Below are 24,821 nucleotides of genomic sequence, written 5' to 3'. Positions count from 1 at the left end.
CCACGATATAAAGCAGCAGATGGAAACTCCCTGGATAATTTTCCTCCCAAAGAATGGAGGAAAAAAATGGCTGATTAATGAAAATGGAAATGTGGATACCACCACAGGCTACAATGGCGGGACCATGCTGAGAGTCATCCTTGACTCAGAGACCACAAATAAGGGATCTGCACAGAACACTGTCAAGATTTCAAATTAGTGATGGAGGAGTAGCCTAGTGGTTAGGGTGGTGGACTTTGGTCCTGGGGAACTGAGAAACTGAGTTCGATTCCCGGCACAGGCAGCTCCTTGTGACTCTGGGCAAGTCACTTAACCCTCCATTGCCTGCCGCATTGAGCCTGCCATGAGTGGGAAAGCGCGGGGTACAAATGTAACAAAAAAAAAAAAAAAACAAGCAAAAATTGCCAAGCTGGAGCCACCACAGACCAGCAGAGATGGAACCAGTTCAAGCATGAAGGCACACAGAACTCTGACATAAGATGGGGATGATTCTGTCACATGATAGGGCTGAGGCCCAGGATACAGTGAGACTGTGTCCCAGGCTCGGAGCCAAGCAGAACCCTATAAACATAGGATGAGCTGAAATATAACACCAGTTAGCGACATTACACACAGAAAGGGCTGAGCTATGCACTACAAGAGGCATGCACCCCAGCTAGAACAGATTCCCGAACAAAGTGGGAAAGTCATAGATGACAAGGATGAGACCAGTCTGAGAGTCAGATATGGAACAGCGTTCAAAGCTGTTGTGCACATTCAGAGATGGGTGTACTTCCAGAGTGCAGTACTCCTCATCCAGAGATGTAGCTGTTCCCATATTCAGAGACAGAGCTGCACCACAGAGCCAGACAAGGAGCAGTGCTCCATAATCTGAGGTGGAACTGAACTACATATCCAGAGATAGAGCTTTGGACAACTCCAAGGATGAAGCTATGATGCTAACCAAGAGGAAGAAGGTGATCCACTTCCTGAAATGAAACCTCACCTTGCACTCAGAGGATGAGTAGCATACATTCAGAGAAGGTGCCATGCTCCAAAACCCAGGAGGAAGCCTGTGTCCCATAGGCAGCAACAGAGCCAACTGTACTGGAGCAATATGGATGAAGCCGAGATGAAGCCATACTCCACACCCCCAAGATAGCACTATGATCCATATTTATAGATAGAGCCTTGCTGATTATCCCAGATGGAGCTATGCTCACCATTCAGAGATGGAGCCATGCCCTCCATTCAGAGATGGAGTCATGCTTCACAGTCTAAGATGAGCCGTGTTCCACAATCTGAGACGGAGCTGTGCTTTACAGTCTGAGGCAAATCTGTGCTCCACATTCAGAGATGGTGCCGTGCCCTACATTCAGAGATGGATCTGCATTTTACATTCAGAGATGGAGTCATGCTCTATGTTCAGAGATGGTACTGTGCCCCATATTCAGAGATGGAGCTATGCTCTAGAGTCGGAGATGGAGCTGTGCTCTAGAGTCAGAGATGGAAACTGTGCTCTACCGTCCAGGATGGTACTGTGCTCTACATTCAGAGATAGAGCCGTGTTCTACATTTAAAGATGGTGCTAGTGCTCTATGTACAGAGAGGGAGCTGTGCACTAAATTCAGAAAGAGAGAGTTTTGATACACATACAGAGATGATACAGAGACATTCAGAAACACAGATGCACTCGACATGCAGAGATGGAGTGGTGGCCTTCATTCAGCGATGTAGCTGCGTTCAACATGCAGACACAGTCATGCTCACCAGGCAAAAATGGATCCATGCCCAACTAGCATATATGGAGCTGAGCTCAACAGTCATAGATGGAGCTCTGTTCACCAGACATAGAAGGCTCAGCACATAAAGATAAAGCAGCACGCAACGAGCAGCGATGGAGCCCGTGCTGAACAGGCAGAGATGGAGCTGCGCCCAGTCATCAGAAAAGGAACTGTACCCCATAAGTTGCTGTGGCCACCAAGCAGAGGTGGTCATGTTCAGCATCAAGACTAGGGCTGTATACTGGGACCAACGAAGCACAAGTGGACCACACTAGATATGGTGATGTGGCACCAGTGTAGTCAGAACCATGCTCCACAGCCAAATACCGAGTAATGAGGTATGTGGAAAGGGGAAACTGTGCTGTATAGACAGAGATGGAGCCACGCTTCACATGTACCAATGGAAAAAGCTCAACAGCCATGAAAAAGCCAAATTCTGCTGATACCATAGAGCCACGAGCTAGCCATGCAGCCGTAGCCATGCATTGAGCTGACACTGTGACTATGAGGCAAAGGCCGACAATGACCACAGGAACTGCCAGACGCCGACATAGCTGGAACTGCTAATGGTAAAGGAGTGCCTGTAGAATCAAAAGACATAACCACACCATCTGCCAGTGGAGAAAGGACACTCAAGGATAGCAAGAACCTGACAGTATGCAGTGGGCAGCAAGGCCAGGAAACCTGTGTAGCCCCCAATGATGGTTCTGGAACAGCAGCCATAAAGAGGCCACTGAAGGCACAACAATCTGCAGCAAAAAACCAGGAAAGCTGCAACCTGCCAGGTGCCCAGAGGGCATCCCACCGGCTCCTACTCCAAGCTACAAGGCTACAGTGGACTGAAGGCCAGTACAAGCACTAAATAATCTGAAGAGCAATCGCCCATGCTGAATGTCCCCAAATGGCTAAAGCCTCAGACAGCTGTGAGGTGAAAATGCTGTCATATGCTGAAGTCAAAGTCCATGAATGCAGTCAGGAGCTGAAGGCTGATGATGCTGAAAGGGACTGAAAAACAGGTCACACAACCAGGAGTCTAAGGCTCCCAATAACACATGGAATCACCACCTTAAACAGGCCATCCAGGATGACTGACAAGCCCCGAAGGCTGCCACTGCAGCGGCACACCACTAGATAATGCAGACATAGGCCACCTGCTTGCCCCCACATCAGAAAAGAGAAATTGTCCATGGCTCAGGAAGTGAGAAAAAATAAGCCAAGTGGCATACTACTACTACTTAGCATTTCTATAGCGCTGCCAGGGTTACGCAGCGCTGTACAAGCTTAAACATGGGGAAGGACAGTCCCTGCTCAAGAGAGCTTACAATCTAAAGGCATAGAGCCTCAGCTACCAAAACAAGGAATCCCACAATCCAGTACCTGGAGTAAACGCAGAAAAGGGCAAGCAAATGCCCCTGCAAGCGTGGGACACAAGCCAAAGGCTGCCTATGCAGTCAGGAAAGAGCAAGCTGGGTAACCGGTGAGGAGATGTTGCCTCTTAGCTTGAGGCAAGAAGGAAATGCACTCCTCCCAGGAAAAGAGGACAGCCCACGTCAGCATAGCCAACGTCTCAGAAAGAGAAGTGAGCTGGAGGACTGAAAAAGTAGCCAGGAGGAGTAGCCTGAAGAAGGCTGCCGAAAGAAGGCTGCAGGGCAGCTAAGAAGCCAAGAATGACCTGGGAGCAGTAAGCTCCAGGCTTCTTCTGTATGGAAATTCACCATGTGAGAAGGAGCCAAGACCTAAAACTACAAGGCAGACAAAAAAACTCTTCCAATCAAGGGAGCTGGTGCCATCCACAGCAAAACGGCCCGAAGCTGTGAAGACAGAAAAGGAAAAGCACCACTCCATTATTGCCAGCCTGTGACTAAAATGGCTACCGCCAACTGAAGAGAGGTACTATTAAAAAAAAAAAATTCCAAAATCACTCCAGCACTGGCCCAACAGTACTGTCATGACAACACATGCAAATCCCCACACAGGCTGCTCAGAAAGAAATAGTGTACCACCGCAGTGCACTAACCCGAACATCACAAACCCGGCAGAAGGAAAGAAAGAAAGATCATCCTCACAATTTTGCCAGCCTTATCAGCACCCTCAGGCTTTCAGGTGGCTGAATCCAGATAGCTGCAGGAGCGTAGAAATACCCCCTGTCCTCCTGAATGCCACATAAGCAGAAATCTTCTCTGTTTCAGCATTTTTTTCAATGTTCTCTGACAAGGAGGAGGAATAAGTAGCAGGAGAGGGGGAAAGGGGGCGAGCCTGGCACCACCAGGTGTACCCCAGGTCGGGTACTTCTACTGACCTAGCCACCTCCAAACTCAACTGAACCAGGGAACCCAGAACAGAAGCCACATAAGCAGGAGAAACCAGGAGCTCATGGGAGATGTTCACTGCCTGCTGGATATAGAGAATACTGACTGACCAAGGAGCATACCGTCCTATGTGGCAGAATGCAATTTGGTACTCTCTACCTCTACCTGCTGGTAACTGGTCATATCCCACAAGTCTCTGGATTCATCTGCTGATGATGACAAGGAATGTATTGTTTGAGATTTTTATTTTCACTTTTATCTCAAGTTTCAAGTTTAAATTTATTAAAGACTTTCTAGCCCACCTATCAAACTTGTGTCTAGGCAGCTTACAATCTAGAAGGGATAGAAAAATAATAAACTAAAAACACACTAAGACGTTGAAAGGATTGACTGATACAGTGGGGACAAGGGAGGAGCCACAATAGCTGACAGGAAAGGAAAAGGGGAGAGGAAAACACACTGGGAGAGAAAAACACTATTAATGCCATATGTGTTCCATGCAAATCCAGTTAACACCCATAAGCTTCCAGAAAAAAATAGGTTTTTTAATCTGTTTTAAATTGAGATAGGGAGGGTGAGGTCTTCAAGCCCTCAGGTAAATGGTTCCATTGTTGAGGAGCTTGCACAGAAAAAAGAAAACAGCGCTCAGTAGCTGAGGGTATATCATGCAGCGATGGTATAAGCAGAAGGTCCTATTGTGAAGAGCGTAAGGAACGAGATGGTCTATAAGGAAGAAGTAGTGAAGAGAGAAAAATAGGTTCTGCAGAAGAACAAATTTTATAGACCAAAAAGAGCATTTTAAATTTGATGCAGTAGGAAGCAGGCAACCAGTGGGTATCCCTTAAAAGTGGTGTGACATGATCGTATTTCTTGTGTCCCATGATAAGTTTAATCGCTGTATTCTGAATGAGTTGCAGCCTGTGCAGTTCACGTTGAGGGAGACCCATATAAAGGGGATTACAGTAATCAAGTTGGGATATAATGAAAGAAAGTATTAGAATGTTTACCAGTTCAGGCAGAAGAAATGGTCTAACAGACCGGATACGTCTAAGTTGAAAAAATGTATGGCAGATTTTAGAAGAAATCTGAGATATAAAGGTCAAGACATTATCCAGTAGAACCCAACAAAGAGGCCTCTATAAACAATAATAATCAACAATGTTGCATTTTCAGAAAGCAAATAGGTGGGAAAATGTGGGGTACAAATGTAACAAATAAATAAATAAAATAAAATTTGAGAAAGTCCCTCATGAGAGACTCCCAATAAAATTAAAAATCATGGAATCAGAGGGTGAGTGGCCAAGATGGCAGCCTGAGAGTAGCAGCATGTGAGATGACCTCCGAGGGGAAGATGTGCAAAACGAAAGCTAGAGCCTTCCCCTCTGAGTGTCAGCAGGGGCTTCCTTTTCAATAGTTTACCACCCCGGCGCTCTTTACTCATATACCACTTGTTTTACAGGAAACCCCATTGGAACACTTGAAGCTGCATTCCTCGAGGAAGCTGAGACATTGTTGAGCTTGGTGTAGTGTCAAGCTCCTCCCCCTCTAATGATGTCATCTCCAGGATCTGAGCCTCAGACCAAGTGGCCACAAGACTGTGTCACGTTTCATGCTGAGAGGAATTCTGTCCTTGTCACATCTCTCCTGGAATCTCAGGGTTAGTGAGCCCTTGGGCCACTGCCGAGGGGCGGCAGCGGCAGGAGAATCACCCAAACACAGACAAGGCAGGACAGACGTACCAGCCAACCCAGGACAGGAACTACCAGGCAAAGACTGCAGTGGAGGCAACTCAAGCTGGAGCAAACAGGACAGGAATTCAGCCCAAACTTCACCTGCACTTGACCGCCGTTCCTCAGGAGTTGAGCCCCTGGATGCAGGTGGCCGACAGGACTTACCGGACAGGGCTGGAAGGCAGGACTGCAGGACACAGCAGCCGGCTGGCGAACAGCAGGAAACTTCCAGAAAGCACACCGGGGTTCCAGGCAGGCAGCAAGCAGCAGAATAAACCAGAAAACAAGCCGGGTCTGGGCGGGCAGCAGACAGAAGAATAAACCAGGAGGCAAGCAGGGTCAAAGCCACAATCAGGAAAAAGCACAGCAGCACTGCAACAAACTCTACTACTACTACTACTATTTAGCATTTCTATAGCGCTACAAGGCGTACGCAGCGCTGCACAAACATAGAAGAAAGACAGTCCCTGCTCAAAGAGCTTACAATCTAATAGACAAAGGAAAACTCCTCTGAGGACCTCTGTTGCAAGGCAAACTAGAGACCTTCCCAGGTGGTTAATAAAGGCAGCATACAAGGGAGTTCACCAGGTACGGGTACTGCTTAGTTCCAAAAAACCCCAAAACAATCTGGAAGGCTGAAAGATCTGGACCGGACCAGCAAATCTTCTGGAACATGGGAAATGGTAAGCCATCAGTTCACAGAGCCACCAGGTTTAACCACTGGGGGGCGAGGTGACTGTGAGCCAGGAACCTGGGCACAACCGTGACAGTCCTGGATTTACAGATGCCTGGCATAACATCCACAGAGGGGAGAGTTTCAGAAACGGCAGGATGCTCAGTGGGAAATGTGAGTACACCAGGGTTAACATCTATTATAGAACCGAATCTTCTGGAATCTGGTTTTAAGATATCTCCTTTGAAGAAGACAGCTACAGTAACCTTGACTTTCACAGATTCTAAGAAACAGTCACTTCCTGCTCAGACTCTGGGGGATGAAGCTGTTGATGTTAGAAATTTAGCTTGGAATTGGATTTTGATTTTCTGCTCTCTCAGACTACCTTTCTTTTTCCTATTTTCTACTTTGATTGTGAGAACCTCTTGTAGGTTTCAGAAGCTAATTCTTAGTTGGTTTTCTTTCCCCTTATTTTGTGGATTAGATTTCAGATTATTGCTAGAAGCACTTTTCTCTCAAGTTTGGTACTTGTATATTAAAATTATAATGCAAATAAAAAACAATCGTCTGGCGAAAGTGCAAACAGAAGAACAAATGGCTAGAAATGTAAGGAGGGGCAACAAAATTTCTTCAGGTATATTAGTGAAGGAGGAAGACTTAAAAATGGAATTGTGAGGCTGAAAGATGATGTGAACCGCTATGTGGATAATGATGAAGAAAAAGCAAAATGTGCTAAACAAATAGTTCTGTTTTCACTAAAGAAAATCCTGGAGAAGGACCACGATTGACTGGCAAAAGTACATATGAGAACAGAGCAGATATAGCACCCGTTCACCGGAAGAGACTGTTTATGAACAGCTTGAAAATCTAAAGGATGGACAAAGTCATGGGACCGGACAGGATCCATCCCAGAATATTGAGGGAAATCAGACAGGTTCTGGCGGGTCTTCTTAAGATTTGTTTAATAAATCCTTGGAGACGGGGAGGTTCCATGGGATTGGAGAACAGCGGATGTGGTCCCTCTTCACAAAAGTGGTGATAGGGAAAAGATGGAAACTATGGAGGGGCATAATCAAATGAAAACGTCTATCTCCATGGGCGTTTATCTCCGAGAACGGGTCCGTGAAGGGGCGGACCGAACCGTATTTTGGGAAAAAATATACGTCCATGTTTTATTCGACAATTCGTGAGCTGGGCATTTTTGTTTTTCAGCGATAATGGAAAATGAAAGCGCCCAGCTCAAAAACGAATAAATCCAAGGCATTTGTTCGTGGGAGGGGCCAGGAGTCGTAGTGCACTGGTCCCCCTCACATGCCAGACACAAACCGGGCACCCTAGAGGCACTTTTACAAAAAAAAAACAAAAAGGTAAAAGAGGTCCCAGGTGCATAGCACCCTTCCCTTGTGTGTTGAGCCCCCAAATCCCCCTCAAAACCCACCACCCACAAGTCTACACCATACTATAGCCCTAAGGGGTGAAGGGGGGCACCTACATGTGGGTAAAGTGGGTTTGGGGGGGCGGTGTGGAGGGCTTCCCATTTACCAGCACAAGTGTAACAGGGTGGGGGGTGGATGGGCCTGGGTTCTACCTGCCTGACGTCCACTGCACCCCTAATAACTGCTCCAGTGACCTGCATAATGCTGCCAGGGAGGTGGGTATGACATTTGAGGGTGAAACATAAAAGTTGTGAAACGGCATATTTTTGTGGTGGGAGGGGGGTTGTGACCACTGGGGAGTCAGGGGAGGTCATCCCCGACTCCCTCCAGTGGTCAATCTGGTCATTTAGGGCACTTTTTGGGTGCCCTATTCGTGGAAAAACAGGGTCCAGGAAAAGTGCCCTAAATTCTCGCAAAAACCATATTTTTTTTTCCATTAAGCGGCGAAAGGCGCCTATCTCTGATCGGCCGATAACCACGCCCCAGTTCCGCCTTCACCACGCCTTTGACACGCCCCCATCAACTTTGTCCGCATACCGCGACGGAGTGCAGTTGAAAACGTCCAAATTCGGCTTTCGATTATACCGCTTTATTCGTTTTTGTGAGATAAATGTCTATCTCCCGATTTGGTCACATATAGGCGTTTTTCTTTTCATTATAAGCTGGATATTCGGTAAAGCCGCACTTCGGTTATTGGAAAAGTAATGGAAGCGATGCTGAGGAAGGATAGTGAATTTCCTGGAATTCAATAAGTTGCAAGATCTGAGACAACATGTTTTACTAAGGAAAATCGTCTTATTGAATTCTTAACTGGTTGACCAGGGAATTGAATCAAGGACATGCGACGATGTAATCTACTTAGATTTCAGCAAAGCCTTTGACACGGTTTCCTCACAGGAGGCTCCTTGAATAAACTTGACAGGCTGAAGATCGGACCCAATTGTGGGAACTGGATTAGGAACTGGTTGACGGACAAACACAAGAGGGTGGTGGTTAATGGAATTAGCTCAGATGAGGGAAAGGTGAGTAGCGGAGTGCCTCAGGGATTGGTGCTGGGGCCGATTCTGTTCAATATTATTTGTGAGCGACATTGCCAAAGGATTAGAAAGTAAAGTTTTGTCTTTTTGCGGATGATACCAAGATTTGTAACAGAGTGGACACCCCGGAGGGAGTGAAAAACATGAAAAAGGATCTGCAGAAGCTAGAAGAATGGTCTAATGTTTGGCAATTAAAATTCAATGCAAAGTAATGCACTTAGGGAGTAGAAATCCACGGGAGATGTATGTGCTAGGCAGTGAGATTCTGATATGTACAGGCATGGAGAGGGATCTTGGGTGTGATAGTATCTGAGGATCTGAAGGGTGACAAAACAGTGTGACAAGGCGGTGGCCGTAGCCAGAAGGATGCTAGGCTGTATAGAGCGAGGTGTGACCAGCAGAAGAAAAGAGGTGTTCATGCCCCTGTACAAGTCATTGGTGAGGCCCTACTTAGAGTATTGTGTTCAGTTTTGGAGGCCGTATCTTGCTAAGGATGTAAAAAGAATTGAGGCGGTGCAAAGAAAGCTACAAAAATGGCATGAGATTTGCGTTACAAGACATATAAGAGAGACTTGCTGACCTGAACATGTATACCCTGGAAGAAAGGATAAACAGGGGTGATATGATACAGACGTTCAAATATTTGAAAGGTATTAATCCGCAAACAAATCTTTTCTAGAGAAGGGAAGGCGGTAGAACTAGAGGACATGAAATGAGGTTGAAGGGGGGCAGACTCAAGAAAAATGCCAGGAAGTATTTTTTCACAGAGAGAGTGGTGGATATGTGGAATGCCCTCTCACTGGAGGTGGTGGACATTAAAATGGTAACAGAATTCAAAAATCTGTGGGATAAACATAAGGAATCCTGTTCAGAAGGAATAGATCTCAGAAGCTTAGCGGAGATTGAGTGGGAGCACCGGTGGTTGGGAAGCGGGGCAAGTACTGGGCAGACTTCCACAGTCTATGCCCCGAAAATGGCAAGGATAAATCAAGGTCAGGTATACATATAAAGTAGCACATATGAGTTATCTTGTTGGGCAGACTGGGTGGGACCGTACAGGTCTTTATCTGCCATCATCTACTATGTTACTATGGAATCAGAGGCAATTTCCTATTGAGGATTGGGAACTGGTTTATAAAGTAGAAAACAGAGAGAAGATCTAAAGAGTGGATTCTCTCAATGGAGAAAGGTGAATAGTGGAATGTCCCAGAAATCTGTACTGGGACTGGTGCTTTTTAACATATTTATAAAAGATCTGGAAATCAGAAGAGTGGCCATGTAGTCATAATGACATTGGACAAAGATAACTCAGATATTAACAGTCCCATCAATACTCAAAAGAGCGGGGGGGGGGGGGGGGGGTAATAATAGTGTACAATATTGGAATAATAAAGAATGAATAATAAATAAAGGCATGGAGAAGTAGCCTAATGGTTAGTGTAGTGGACTTTGATCCTAGCAACCTGGGTTCAATTCCCACTGCAGCTCTTTGTGAACTTGGACAAGTCACTTAACCCTCCATTGACTCAGGTACAAAAATTTAGATTGTGAGCCTCTAGGGACAGAGAAAGTAGCTGCATATGTGTATATAGCCTGCATACATCTAGTAGTGCTAGAAATGATTAGTAATAATGATCTTGTGCTAGATGTGACAAGTCAGGCCAATGAAAATTTGGGTGAGCCACAGAGTATATACCTTGCGTGAAACAAGTCACTAAAGAGTCTCTTGCATGACTTAAATTTTATATTTTCTTCCCCACATACCAAGTACTGATGAATTTTCTGAGAGTTGGATTTTGGTGATATTGTCAAAGATAAGTCATTCATCTGCATTTTGAAATAGGTTATAGAGGAGATAGATGACTCAGTAGAAGACTTGTGAAGTGCAGGTTGTAGTTGACTAAACAGGAGCTAACGACAGCTGATAAGTATTCAGAAAAGAAGGAATAGGTTTGAATGGTTATCATACTCTATACTAGACTCCCTTTTTATCAGTTGCAAAGTACATCGTAGCCACAATTTTATTTTGTTTATATATAGATATCACTTTGCTTATTTATGAAGAATGATGAGAGGTATGAACGGTTCCCTTGCCAAGTCACTGATGGACATTTTCTTGTAGGGTCATTCAGCAGAGTACATTAGTTTCTGGCATGGATACAAAATAACAGAAATAGTAGGACTTCCAAGAAGCTTAATAGAGAGCAAATGTAAATAAAACAGAGGCTTAATCAGGACCTTAATCCAGAAAAGGAAGGGATATGAGGTGGAGGCAATCCTACAGAAAAGGAATACAGTTCTTGAATGTAGTGGATTAGAGTACAGACTTAACTCTGAGGAAAGAGGAATGATCATCAGGGTGCAAAGGATTACCGTTTATGCTGGTTCTAGTCAAAGCACTTATAAGCAACACTGCAAAGCAGGCAAAAAGTAGAGGAGTGGCCTAGTGGTTAGGGTGGTGGACTTTGGTCCTGGGGAACTGAGTTCAATTCCCACTTCAGGCACAGGCAGCTCCTTGTGATGCTGGGCAAGTCACTTAACCCTCCATTGCCCCAGGTACAAATAAGTACCTGTATACAATATGTAAGCCACATTGAGCCTGCCATGAGTGGGAAAGCACAGGGTACAAAAATAAATAAATATTTTCTTCACTCATGAAATTTAAATCTGCAGTTGAGTCAACCGTACAATGGAGTGGAAAAAAAAATTAAGAAAGCTTACATAATTATTAAGTGTGTGAAAGCAAAGACTTGAGTACTACAACATGCATAGTACATGAGGGTGGGAAGTATAGATAATTGCCAAGCAGAAGTGGGACTTAAAGGTCAAGGTGTTCAAACAGTGATAATTCAGGGGGTCTTTTACTAAAGCTTAGCTCGAGTTAATCTGCAGCAGGGCCCATTTTATTTCTATGAGCCCTGCTGCAGATAACTCGAGCTAAGCTTTAAAGACCCCCTCAGTGAACAAAGCCAGTGTGATACTGATTTCATTAGATTTTTTTAGAACTTAATCACCTTTCCTCACAAGGATAAGAAAGCGATGTACAATATCTGGGGTTCAAAAGGAGACAGTAATACTTCTGTGAATACAGATCATTGTATGTGATTACCTAAAGGGGGCAAAACAGGTAGAAAAGCCAAAAGAAAAAGCTAGAAGGATACTTGGGTGCATAAGGAGAGGAATGGCCAGTAAGGAAAACAGAGGTGATAGTGCCTTTGTGTAAGACTCTGGTGAGACCTCATTTAGAGTATTGTGTACAATTCTGAAGACCGAACCTTCAAAAAGATATAAACAAGATGGAGTGTCCAAAAAGTGACTACTAAAATGGTCAGTCATCTTCGTCATAAAGTGTATGTAGACAGACTTAGAGAACTCAATATGTATACTTTGGAAGAAAGGCACAAGAGGTGAGTCTCTTTCGATGGAAAAAAAAAGCCCTGGAATAAGGGAGCATAAGATGAAGGTGAAAGGGAACAGGCTCAGAAGTAACCTGAGGAAAAATAACCTGAGGAAATACTTCTTCACAGAAAGGGTAGTAAATTTGTGGAACACCCTCCCAGTGGAGGTGGTGGAGATGAAAACTGTATGTGAATTCAAGAAAGCTTGGGATATATACATAGGCTCTCTAAGGGAGCGGAAGGGATATTAGATGGCATGGTTGGGCAGACTGGATAGGCCATATGGTCTTTATCTGCCTTCATTATTCTCTGTTTCTATGTAACACATTAGTGAGACTTTATCTAGAGTACTGTATCCAGTTTTGAGGACTACACCTCCAGAGAGGCGTAATCAGTGATAACTCATAGGACAGCTACACCGTGAGACTTGGGCATCTAAATACCCTGAAAGAAAAAAAATGAATACAACAGATACATTCAGATATCTGAAGAAAATATATATCATGGAGGAGACTTGCATTTTTTGTACAACATAGATTCTAGAACCAGGAATCAAAATATGAAAATGCATAAGAGAATAGGCTCAGGAATAAAATATTTCTGATCAGAATTCTGAAGGCCACAGGTACTAAGGATCTTAATAGTGATCGAAGAGGAAATGTAAAGACATTGAGTATGTGGTATTACAGTGCAGAATACCCAATTCACACTGTTTCAACCACAGAGATTTAATAGTAATTGACAGGAGACAACAGGAGTGTGCTTGGCCTATTATCTGATCTGAAGCTAGTAGGTGGAGCTTGCTGCCATACAAAATATCTTGTCATACAAATCTTGAGTGTATCAAGATGGTGGTGCTGCATAGGGGAGCAATTAAACCTCCTTGGGTATAGACAGCTTCAGCCTTGTCATGTAACACCAGCTCCTGTCAATCAAACCTCCTTGGTTTTTCAACAAAGCAGGCCTATTCAGTTTGAGCTCTATTGCATGACTAGATTTGTAGTTCTGTTTTTTTTTAAAGGAAATCAATAAAAGAACCTTAACTACATTATTTTATTTATTTTCACATTGATATTGTAAACTACTCTGATGCAGACATGAAGAGAAGTATACCAAATACAGAATTAACTAAACTACATCCATACATGCAATGGGGCAAAAACGATTGGATCAGCCAGTTAGGTTGACTTGTGGTATGTTGGCAACCTTATGCAAAGGAAAATGAGCATAGAGAACATTTTTAAAAGCCATTCCTGCACATAGGAGGGAATTCTACATATGGTGCCAAAAAATTTGTCGCAGAAAAAAGTGCTATTATATAAGCTGCGCTTAAAGTTAGGCGTGGTTTATAGATTACTGCTTAAGCATAGGAGTTGCACATAAATGTAGGCGCTGCCATTTGCACCAACGAAAATGTGGTGTGATGCCTGTGATTAAATTTGTGTGGTGTCCCAATTATGCTCATAACTCAAAACCCCATACACCCTGAAATGCCCATGACCCTCCCATTTCTGCGCCCTCTTTTTTGGACCACATGTAAATTTTAGGTGCAGATCATGTGCCTAAATTTATACACATAAATACCAATTAAATCTAATTGCCAAAAATTGCTTGTAAAAAAAGTCAATTATTGGCACCAACTGACTCATTATTCAATTCTGCACACTTAATTTTTGGCAACTTTTATAGAATTAGGGGGATATAACTGTTTTTGCTCAACTTTTCACTATATATCATTGTTTATTTTGTGATGAAAGATGTGAACATAAGCCCCAAAAAACCACAAATGTGATCATCTCTTGGAAAACGTGACTAAAGTAGCAGATCCAAAATGTTGAAAATGGCCAATTTTTCATGTCATGGATCCATAAGCAGTCTGAAAAAAAAGTTACATTTGAACTTCTGCAACATTTTTTATTTTTTTCACTGTTGTATTAAAAATTGTTTGCTCTAAGAAAATGATCACAAATTGATGGGTACTAACCAGTTTTCCCATGGACACAAAATAGGAAAAGCTTCAGTACATCTGGTTCATAATAGGACTTAAATGAAGTTAGGGGATCAAGCTGTATTCTAATATATCTGTCATCTCAGCTAGCAGTTTTCTGAGGGAAAGGCCCACATCAAATGCCTCTCCTGTAGAGCTATACAGCTAGGGGGAAACAGTGTTTATTTCTTTTTTAAGCAATTCAGTGATTAGTCCTCTGTGTTGCCGTGGAAGTGACTTCAATAATTCCCTGCTACCCAGACTGAGATTTCTTCTACATATCTCTAGAGGCTAGAAAGAAGAAGTCAACATGAGACATACAATAGGGGTAAGGTAAGGGTAGAGCACTTGATATACCGGCCTTCTATGGTACAATCAAAGTGAGTTACATTTTATTTATTTATTGAACGCATTGATATACCACTCGAGCCTACACATAGGCATAGAGCAGTTCATACACAACTATTAGATGCGGAAGTGTCGGTTGTTCAGAATGCATCCGCCTCCCATGGTGGGGATGAAATAGAGATAGAATGAATGTTTTCCAACAGTAGGAAGATGTGCCTAATATTTACTAAAATTTGATGTTTTAAAAAATAAGGAATGAGAAATATGTCACAGGCAAACAAGGTACTTTATATTTGGGATTTAGCTCACTTTCATTAGTAGCTCAATGTGAGTTACATTCAGACACACATAGGTATGTTCCTGGCCCCAGAGTGCTTACAGTAGAGACTTGCACGGGAACGGGGTTTGTGGGAATCCCGCGGAACCCGCGGGATTCCCGCGGGGACGGAAGCAGTTCTGCGGGGATACCGTGGGGACGGAAGCAGTTTCCTGTGGGTTTCCCGTGGGGACGGAAGCAGTTTTGCGGGGATACCGTGGAAGTGTATGCTGCACTTGCGCCAGCCTCTCACCTACCGAGTACCAAGTTCTTTGAGTGCTGTCTCCTCCTCCTCCTCCTTGCTTTAACAGCACAGATGTGGAAAGCCTCCATTAAGGAGGTGGTAGAGATACAAATGGTGACGAAATTCAAAAGACATGGGATGAACACAGAGGATCTCTATTTAGAAAATGGAAGTTATAAAAACCTAAACTTAAATGGCTGCATGTGTGTGGATGTGTCGTGGTGACACTTACATGATGACTCTGGCTGTGATGAACTAGGGCCGATACCGGGAGATCTGTAAGGTCTGTGTCTCATATATGGCAATCTGGTTTTGGATGGGCTGGAAAGGGTTTAGACAGCAACTTTAGTGGCTGGAACATGAGGACAGTGCTGGACAGACTTTTACGGTCTGTGTCCACCAAATGAGAAGATGAATAGGCTGGAGTGGGCTTTGAGGGCAACTCCAGCAGTTGGAACATGAGGATAGGGCCAAGCGGACTTCTATGGTCTATGTCCCAGAAACGCCACAGAAAGACCATAATCACGTATATAATATCACAGTCGTTGATTTAATCATGAATTGATAATGATTGTGACTATTGGGCAGACTGGATGAACCAATCCGGTTTTTTATCTGCTGTCATTACTATTACTATTAATCCTCTCTGCTTCCGGGCTCTGACATAAGCATGAGCATCAGATGTCACCTGATCTACTGGCGCATGCATGTGGTGATCTCTTAGCACACAGTGCCAGTGAATCAGAGAAGTCTTATATGTGCGCACCAGAGTGTTCCAACTTCCGTTCCTTCCTTGCCTGCAGTGCTGTGGCTCAAACCCAGAGACTGAGAGAGCCGACAGGAATTTTGTTTAATGTACCATTAAATTCTTGTGGGTGCGGACAGGTTAAATTCTTGCGGGGATGGGTGGGGACGGGTAAGATTCCCCATGGGGACGGGCGGGGATGGGTTAGATTCCCTGCGGGGATGAATGGGGATGGGTTGGATTCTAGTGGGGACGGGTTGGATTTCTGTCCCCGTGCAACTCTCTAGCTTACAGTCCAAGGGGGTCAATGCAGGCAGCCACGCCTTAGAGGTGCTCAATGACTGCACGGCTTCTACCTTGAGCTTTACTCAAAAGATTGCCCACCAGATAGAGTGTTCAGCATGCAATTACTGCCCTGTAAAAATCATGGGAGTAATCCACAGCTCATTGTCAATGCCCCCTTTCTTGTCAGTGTATGAGAAATTATTGGCTCTCACGCTGACAGGAAGGATGACATTTAAAATAAAAATAAGCCATCAGCATCTGCCCCAGTCTAGTGTCCCCCTCTCTACCCAAACTGAGCCCCCCAATGTTTATAAAAAAATACTTGGGGACTAGAGGTACCTCACCAATCTCACCCCCTCCCCTAACATATAAAAAAAATCTCTGGTGTCTAGGAGCACCCACCAGCCCTCCCCCTTCCCCTGATCTTAAGAAAAAAAAAATCCCAGGTAGTTTAGTTGCCCCTCTTCCTCCCCTTCCCCTTGTTCCAACCTGACTGTAAAAATAAATCTCTGGTGTCTATTGGCTTCCCCACTCCCAACCCCTCTCCCAGGCCCCTTGACCCCCCCCCCCCCCCCCCCAAGATGTATTAAAGATTTGCTATCCCGCCCTATAGGAGGCCTGCAGAGCAGCTTACAATCTTAATAAGAAAAGAAGAAGTCACATGGAGGGGAACAAGACACGAACCACAAGGGCAGAGGGGTGGAACTACATTATTAGATAGGCTGGGGGACGGAAGAACAGAAGGGGTTCTACAGATGTCTCCAGGACATATTCCAGAAAAAGCTCACTGATAAATAAGGTTTACATTTTATATACAGGTACTCTATCTCTAGTGAAGATGGGCAAACAGCACCCCTCTGGGCTTCAAGGAATCCCTATAGCTCTTGGTGTTTCTACGGAGTAGGGGTTTCTGAGAAACACTATGGGGAAAATTCAAGACTAGAGGAGTGGATGTAAGGAGAAACAGACATACTTGTAGGCTTTACTAGCTTGATAGTAAATGCCCACTTAATCATTTTCCTTGTTCTAGCATGAAGGTCTTTTCAACTGGTTATGCAAACACCCAACTCTCTGTTCAGGTAAATGAGCAGTAGTTGTTAGGCCCCCTTTTCCCCACGTTCAGCCTGGAACTGAGGTCGCTGCCATCTCCTGTCAGGACACTCACGTGGCTCAGAACCGCCAGCTCAGGCGACAGCTCGGTGATGCGGTTGTTCTGCAGCCGGAGCGAGGTGAGCAGGGTGAGCTTGGTCACAGCTCGGGGCACCCGCCACAATTTCTTTCCGTTCAGGTTCAACACGCGAGCATGGCCCCGAATAGCCCTTAGCACTAACAGATCAGCCATGCTGAGCGTCCTACGTCTGTTCTCTACGGAAACAGAGCAGAGCGCCCTGGGGGCTGGAGACGGAGGAGGAAATGAGGTCATTGTGATGCAGTAAGCAGTTGGCATGGAAGCGTCAGTTATGTAGAATGTGTCTGTCTTCCATGGGGTGGGGATGAGATTGAGAGAGAAAGAACGAATTTTTTCCCGACAGCAGGAAGATGTGTCTAATATTTACTAAAACTTGATGTTTTATATAAAATAAGGAATGATGTCTTTTATATACCTGATCAGCTTAAGGTCTTCCTAGAAGCTAGACAACGTTAGAGACATAAATATATGAGAAATATGACGCCATAATTTCTTTAATTATTGTCTTGAAATTTAAAGTAATCTTCACTAATTTCCTACCCCCTCTTCTTAACAATTGAGGTCTAATGAAGTCAATGTTTATAATTGTGTTTTGAAAAGAATGTACTTCTGTAATAATATTGATGATATACCTAGGCTGTATTTCACTTAAACAGTTTATGTCTGTGTTAAGTTTATAAAATCAATAAAAATTATATATCATAAAATAAGGAATGAGAAATGTGTTGCAAGCAAAACAAGGTCTTTCATTAGTAGCTCAATGTGAGTTATATTCAGATAACGCAATAGGTATTTTTCTGTCCCCAGAATGCTTACAGTCCAAGGGGTCAATGCAGACTACTACGCCTTAGAGGTGCTCAGTGACTGCATGGCTTCTACCGTGAGCTTACCCAAAAGATTGCCCAACAAGGTTGAATCTGGCACTCTGCATAGCTTCCACTTCTTCATGATTAAACACTGGTATATTTCATCTCTGCCTCTCTCTGCCAATTTCTCTCCCTGCCAATTTTGGGGCACAGATCATAGAAGTCTGCCCAGCACCAGTCCTGCTTCCCAACTACTGCAGTTGCCTGAAGGCCACTCCAACCTTGATTCTGATTTGTTTTTGCCATTTACGGGACCCAGTTTTATGATAAAACCACTGACCATTCTAGTAGCTACAACTAAGATTTAATGCTAAAAAATGCAAAATCATGCACTTGGGCTGCAGAAACCCGTGGGAATGGTACCCTATAGGAGGTGAATTACTTCTGTGCATGGATGAAGAGCAGGATTCGGGATGTTCATGTCTGACAGTCTTAAGGTAGGAAAGGCAACAGCCAAAGCCAGAAAGATACTTGGGTGCATAGGGAGATGAATGGCCCTCAGAAAACAGTAGGTGGAAGTGCCTCTGTCTAAGTCTCTGGGGAGGCCCCATTTAGAGTATAGTGTACAATTCTAAAGAACGCACCTACAAAAAAGATATAAACAGAATGGAACCGGTCCAGAGAGAGGCTACTAAAAGGGTCATAAGAACATATAAGAGTAGCCATACTGGGTCAGACCAATTGTACATCTAGCCCAGTATCCTGTTTCCAGTGACCAAGCCAGGTCACAAGTACCTGGCAGAAACCCAAATCGTGGCAACATTCAATGCTACAAATCCCAGGGCAAGCAGTTGCTTCCCCATGTCTGTCTCAATAGCAGACTATTGACTTTTCCTCCAGGAACCTGTCCAAGCCTTTTTTTAAACCCAGATATGCTAACCGCCATTACCACATCCTCTAGCAAACAATTCCAGAGCTTAACTATTCGTTGAGTGAAAAAATATTACCTCCTATTTGTTTTAAAATTATTTCCATGTAACTTCCTCAAGTGTCCCCTAGTCTTTCTACTTTTGGAACAAGTAAAATATTGATTTACTTCTACTCGTTCTACACCTCAGGATTTTGTAGACCTCAATCGTATCTCCCCTCATCTGTCTCTTTTCCAAGCTTGAGCGCCCTAAACTCTTTAGCCTTTCCTCATTCATGAGGAGTTCCATTCCCTTTATCGTTTTGGTTGCTCTTCTTTGAACCTTTTTTAATTCCGCTATATATTTTACAAGATACGGCACCAAGACTGAACACAATACTCAAGATGCAGTCACACCATAGAGCAATACAGAGGCATTATAGTATTTTCATTCTTATTCACCATCCCTTTCCAATTCCTAGCATCCTGTTTGTTTTTTTGGCCGCCGCCACACACTAAGCAGAAGATTTCAGTGTGTTATCTACAATGACACCTAGATCTTTCTCTTGAGTGCTGACCCCCAAGGTGGACCCTAGCATCATGTAACTATGATTCGGATTATTCTTTCCAATGTGCATCATCTTGCATTTGTCCACATTAAATTTCATCTGCCATTTGGTTGCCCAGCCTTCCAAATTTCCTAAGATCTTCCTGTAATATTTCACAGTCCACACGTGTTTTAACAACCTCGAATAGTTTTGTGTCATCTGCAAATTGAATCACCTCTCAGTGTTCTTCTTTGCATCTCCTTTCCTATGGAATATCCTCCTTGTGTACCTGCAAATCGAGACTTTTTATGAAAGATCCACGAAAGGGCTGAAAACATATTGGTCAGTATTTAAAAGCACTATCTAGATAGCATAGGGAAAAAAAAACATAGAAAGAGAAAAATATAAGTAAATAGACCACATGGTCTAGCCAGTCTGTCTGTCCATGCCTATCACTCCCTTAGAGATCCTATGTACCTGTCCCAAGCTGTCTTGAATTCAGATACTGTTTTCACCTACACCACTTCTGCCAGGAAGGCATTTCACAAATTCACCACCCTTTCCGTGAAGAAGTATTTCTTCAGGTTACTTCTAATGATTCCTCTTAGTAATATAATTATTATTTAGTAATATTAATTCAAAGGAGTGAAGCCTGTGAAACTGGGATAACCTTAATCAGTGGGAATTGGATTAGAGACTCAAGTGTTTGCATTGTTAAATAATTTCTGGTTTTAAAGAGAAAAATGAAATTTTTTACTAATATTGGACAATAAGTATGTTTCCAATGAAATAAATTGAATATACACCGTTTTGGGTTTGAAGAAGCCAATCAGCCGATCAATGTGGAATAATGATTCAGATAAATAATAACTGGGGATAATCAGGTTTTATACCACGTTTTTTCTGTTTACTGTTGTTTAATTGATCTCGTCTTGTTTCACTCTCCCTATTTTGTGGTCTAAGGAAGAATATAGAATTACCTGATTGAAATAATTCTTGTGTATTATTTGTCTGTCCTAATTAGATTGTAAGCTCTGTCGAGCAGGGACTGTCTCTTCATGTTCAAGTGTACAGCGCTGCGTACGTCTGGTAGCACTTTAGAAATGATAAATAGTAGTAGTAGTAGTAGTAAGTCTGTCCCCTTTTACCTTCATTCTATGCCCCTTCTTTCCAGAGCTTCTTCTCAATTGAAAGAAACTTGCCTCCTGTGTATTTATGCTACATAGGTATTTAAATGTCTCTATCCTATCTCCCCTCTTCTGCCTTCCTTCCAAAGTATATGTAATCTCCCACCCTGGTGGGAGGAAGCCCAGCCCAAGGGAGTAGTTTTGAAATAAAATGCAGAGAAATGGTGCCCTGAGACTGAAGAGTGACAGGAGGGGGGAGGAGATTGGAAGGAGATAAAGAGAAGTGTTTGCCCTTTAGGGGGGTCTTTGGTTGCTTGATGGTCCCCTGCCACTGACCTGGAAGAGTAAGGGGAATCCCATTTTAAGAGAAGTAAACCATTGGCTGCAAAGAGCAGTTGTGGCTCAGCAAAGCGACAACTGTGACAGAGGAGAACTGTGGGTGGGCAGAGGAGGGTTTCATGGGATTGGAGCCTGGTAGTGCCCATCCCAAGGCCCAAGGGTGAACCAACGCAAATATCACCTTGGAGGGAGGTCAGACCATAGGGTGTCTGGACCTGAGAATAAGAGAGGAGCACAGCCTTTGGGACACCATTCTCTGGGATAGGCATGGACTGGAGTCTGTATAGAGTGTATATAATCCTGCTGGAAAACTTCTGTAAATAAATCAAAGGAATACCAGAAGGTTTGTGGTTTTAAAAGACTTGCCTTCCATGTTGGAGAGTTGATATGGTTTGATGTTCCTGCTGTTGTGGAGTTAAAGAATAAACAGTTTTGAGTTCTCATAAGTTGCTGATTCCAGAGTGTTTTTGGACTCCCAAGCCCGCCTAATCTAACAGCCAACCTGGTTTCCACAGTTTTGCACTTACACTTGTTTTTGGGGTAATTCCACTGCTAATGCTTTTTTCCCCATGTAGAGGCACCCAGCGCCAAGCCAGTAAGGGTCCAATAGAGACTACCTTCAGGAGGCTTCAACCAGGTTGGATCCAAAACCCAGAAGCGCCCAAGTCATGGGCGTTACATATATATATTGAGATTTTTAAGTCTGTTCCCATACCCTTTATGACAAAAACCACTGACCATTTTAGTAGCTGCCCTCTTCACCGACTCCATCCTGTTTATATCTTTTTGAAGGTGCAGTCTCAAAAATTGTACACAATATTCTCAAGGAGGTCTCACCAGAGTTTTATACAAGGGCATCATCACCTCCTTTCTCCTACTGGCCATTCTTTTCCCTATGCACCCAAGCATCCTTCTAGCTTTGCTGTTGCCTTTTCTACCTGTTTGACCACCTTAAGATCATCACATATGATCACACCCAAGTCCCAATCCTCTTAATACACAAAAGTTCATCACCCCCTAAACTGCACCATTCCCTTGGGTTTTTGTAGCCCAAATACCAGATACCAAATACCCAGATACCGCATACAATTCAAGATTCTCCTCCTTACCTACAAATGCACCCGGTCTGTGGCTCCTCACTACCCTCATCTCCCCCTATGTTCCCGCCCGTAACCTCCGCTCACAGGACAAATCCCTCCTTTCAGTTCCCTTCTCCACCACTGCCAACTCCAGGCTCCGCTCATTCTGCCTTGCCTCACCCTATGCTTGGAACAATCTTCCTCAACCCCTACGCCAAGCCCCCTCCCTACCCATCTTCAAATCTCTGCTTAAAACTCACCTCTTCAAGGCTGCTTTCGGCACCTAACCTTTCGTGAATATAGTATGCCCCATCAGACGGACTCTACACTTGTCTTTTGACTGTACACTTGTCTTTAGATTGTACACCTGTCTCTAGATTGTAAGCTCCTTAAGCAGGGACTGTCCTTCCATGTTAAATTGTACAGCGCTGCGTAACCCTAGTAGCGCTTTAGAAATGTTAAGTAGTAGTAGTAGTAGTAGTACATGCATGACCCTGCATTTTTTAGTGTTAAATCTAAGCTGCCAAATTCCAGACCATTCCTCTAGGTTTGCTAAGTCCTTCCTCATGTTATCCACACCATCAGGGGGTCTACTCCAGTGGCGTAGCAAGGGCGGGGCGGTGGGGGGGGGGGGTGCTCCGCTCCCGCTGCTCCACCTTTAACATTTTTTTTTGAAGCGCAGGAGAGTGGCAGGCAGCCCGTCTGCCCTGCTAGTAAAGAAGATCTCGCTGATGTCATCGTCCTTCCCTGAGTCCCGCCCGCCCTCGCGGTAATAGGAAGTTGCCTCAGAGGGGGGGCGGGACTCAATGTGGGAAGGGCGACGTCAGCGAGATCTTCTTTACTAGCAGGGCAGACGCGAGGCGCGCTGCCTGCCACTCTCCAGCGCTTCGAAAAAAAAATGTTAAAGGCAGGACAGGGTAGGAGCAGCAGGAGAACGGATCTCGGGGGGGGGACTCAGAGGGGAGAAGGGGATTGGGGAGGGGTAGGGGCGCTCAGAGGGGTGCTTAAAGGGGATTAGGGAGGGTGGGAGAGCATCAGGGAGGGGAGAAGGGGATTGGGGAGAAGGGGGTTGGGGGGGGGGGGGGGGACCTCAGAGGGGTGCTTAAAGGGGATTAGGGAGGGTGGGAGAGCATCAAGGAGGGGAGAAGGGGATTGGGGAGGGGTGGGGGAACCTCAGAGGGGTGCTTAAAGGGGATTAGGGAGGGTGGGAGAGCATCAAGGGGGGGAGAAGGGGAGTGGGGAGGGTGGGGGACCTCAGAGGGGTGCTTAAAGGGGATTAGGGAGGGTGGGGGAGCTCAGAGAGGGGAGAAGGGGATTGGGGAAGGGTGGGGGAAGCTCAAAGGGGTGCTTAAAGGGGGGTTAGGGAGGGGGGGGGAGCTCAGAGGGGTGCTCAGAGAGGGGAGAAGGGGATTGGGGAGGGGTGGGGGGTGCTCAGAGGGGGAGGGGAGTGCTCAGATGGGAGAAGGGGTCTGAAGCTGGAACTGGGGTCTGACATGGGGGCAGGAGGGAAAATGGGTCCATGCCTGGGCAGGTGGGAGAATGGGTCTGGGGCTGAAAGGGGGGATGCAAGGCATGTGGTGGATGAAGGGGACTGGAACTGGGGGGCTGAAAAGAGGGGCAGAGAGAGAGGGGACAGATCCTGGATGGAAGGGGGGGCACGTGAGGGAGGGCAGACCCTGGACGGATGGGAGAGGGAGGGCAGACAGATTGAAGGGCAGAGAGAAAGGGCAGATGTGGGTGGAAAGGGAGAGAGAAAGAGGGCAAACTGGGGCAAATGGTGGATGGAAGGGGCAGAGATAGAGGGCAGAAGTTGATGGAAGGAGGAGGAGAGATGGCAGACTGGGGCAGATGGTGCATGGAAGGGGCAGAAGTGGATGGAAGGGAGAGAGGGCAGACAGTGATGGAAGGGGCAGAGAGAGAGGGGCAGACACTGGATGGCAGAGAGAGAGCGAAGACAGATGCTGGATAGAAGGAAGACAGTGAAAGATGAGGGAAAGCAGAAACCAGAGACAACGAACTGTAAATATATATTTTTATTTTTTGCTTTAGGATAAAGTAGTATTGTAGCTGTGTTAATAAATGTTTATACTAGAACATGTAAATAAGGTAATCTTTTTATTGGACTAATTTTAATACATTTTACTTTCAGAGAAGTAGCAGATAAATGGAACTAGATTTTGGAACTACTAGTGTGTATGATATATTTACATACACTTTTGATAGTTTATACCCCTGACGCAGCCTGAGGGTGAAACGTGGCCACGTCGGGTATTGTTCCAATAAATACATTTGATTCCACTGCTTTGTTGTTTTTCATCTACTGTTTTGTAAGCAGTTGTGTGCCTTTTTGTTTTTGTTTTTTTTTTCTATTTGTGAAAAAGACATGGCTTTCGGTTGGCATTGACTGTGCAGGATCGACGATCTGTACTAATCTGTTTTCGTTTTACAATAGGTGAATTGATGTTCTAGTGCTCACTGTAGTGTTTAAGATGCTTTCCTTTTCCTTGTGTGACTCGTACAAATTACTGCTTATGGCATGGTAGAATTGCTCTATA

General features: G+C 44.6%; 1 protein-coding gene across 1 annotated transcript in view; it reads right to left on the bottom strand.

Moving 5' to 3' along the window:
- The window catches only part of LRRC69 (leucine rich repeat containing 69), a 77,409-nt gene extending 59,796 nt beyond the window's left edge, over positions 1-17,613 (bottom strand). The window contains exon 1 of the mRNA XM_030189739.1: positions 17,437-17,613. Coding sequence (XP_030045599.1) covers positions 17,437-17,613 — 177 coding nt within the window. The remainder of the gene's footprint in view (positions 1-17,436) is intronic.
- Between the last annotated feature and the right edge of the window lie 7,208 nt (positions 17,614-24,821).

This window comes from Microcaecilia unicolor, chromosome 1 (genome assembly GCF_901765095.1).
Source record: "Microcaecilia unicolor chromosome 1, aMicUni1.1, whole genome shotgun sequence".
Classification (NCBI taxonomy): domain Eukaryota; kingdom Metazoa; phylum Chordata; class Amphibia; order Gymnophiona; family Siphonopidae; genus Microcaecilia; species Microcaecilia unicolor.
Note: the sequence above shows the minus strand (reverse complement) of the source record. Positions and strands in the feature narration are given on the sequence as shown.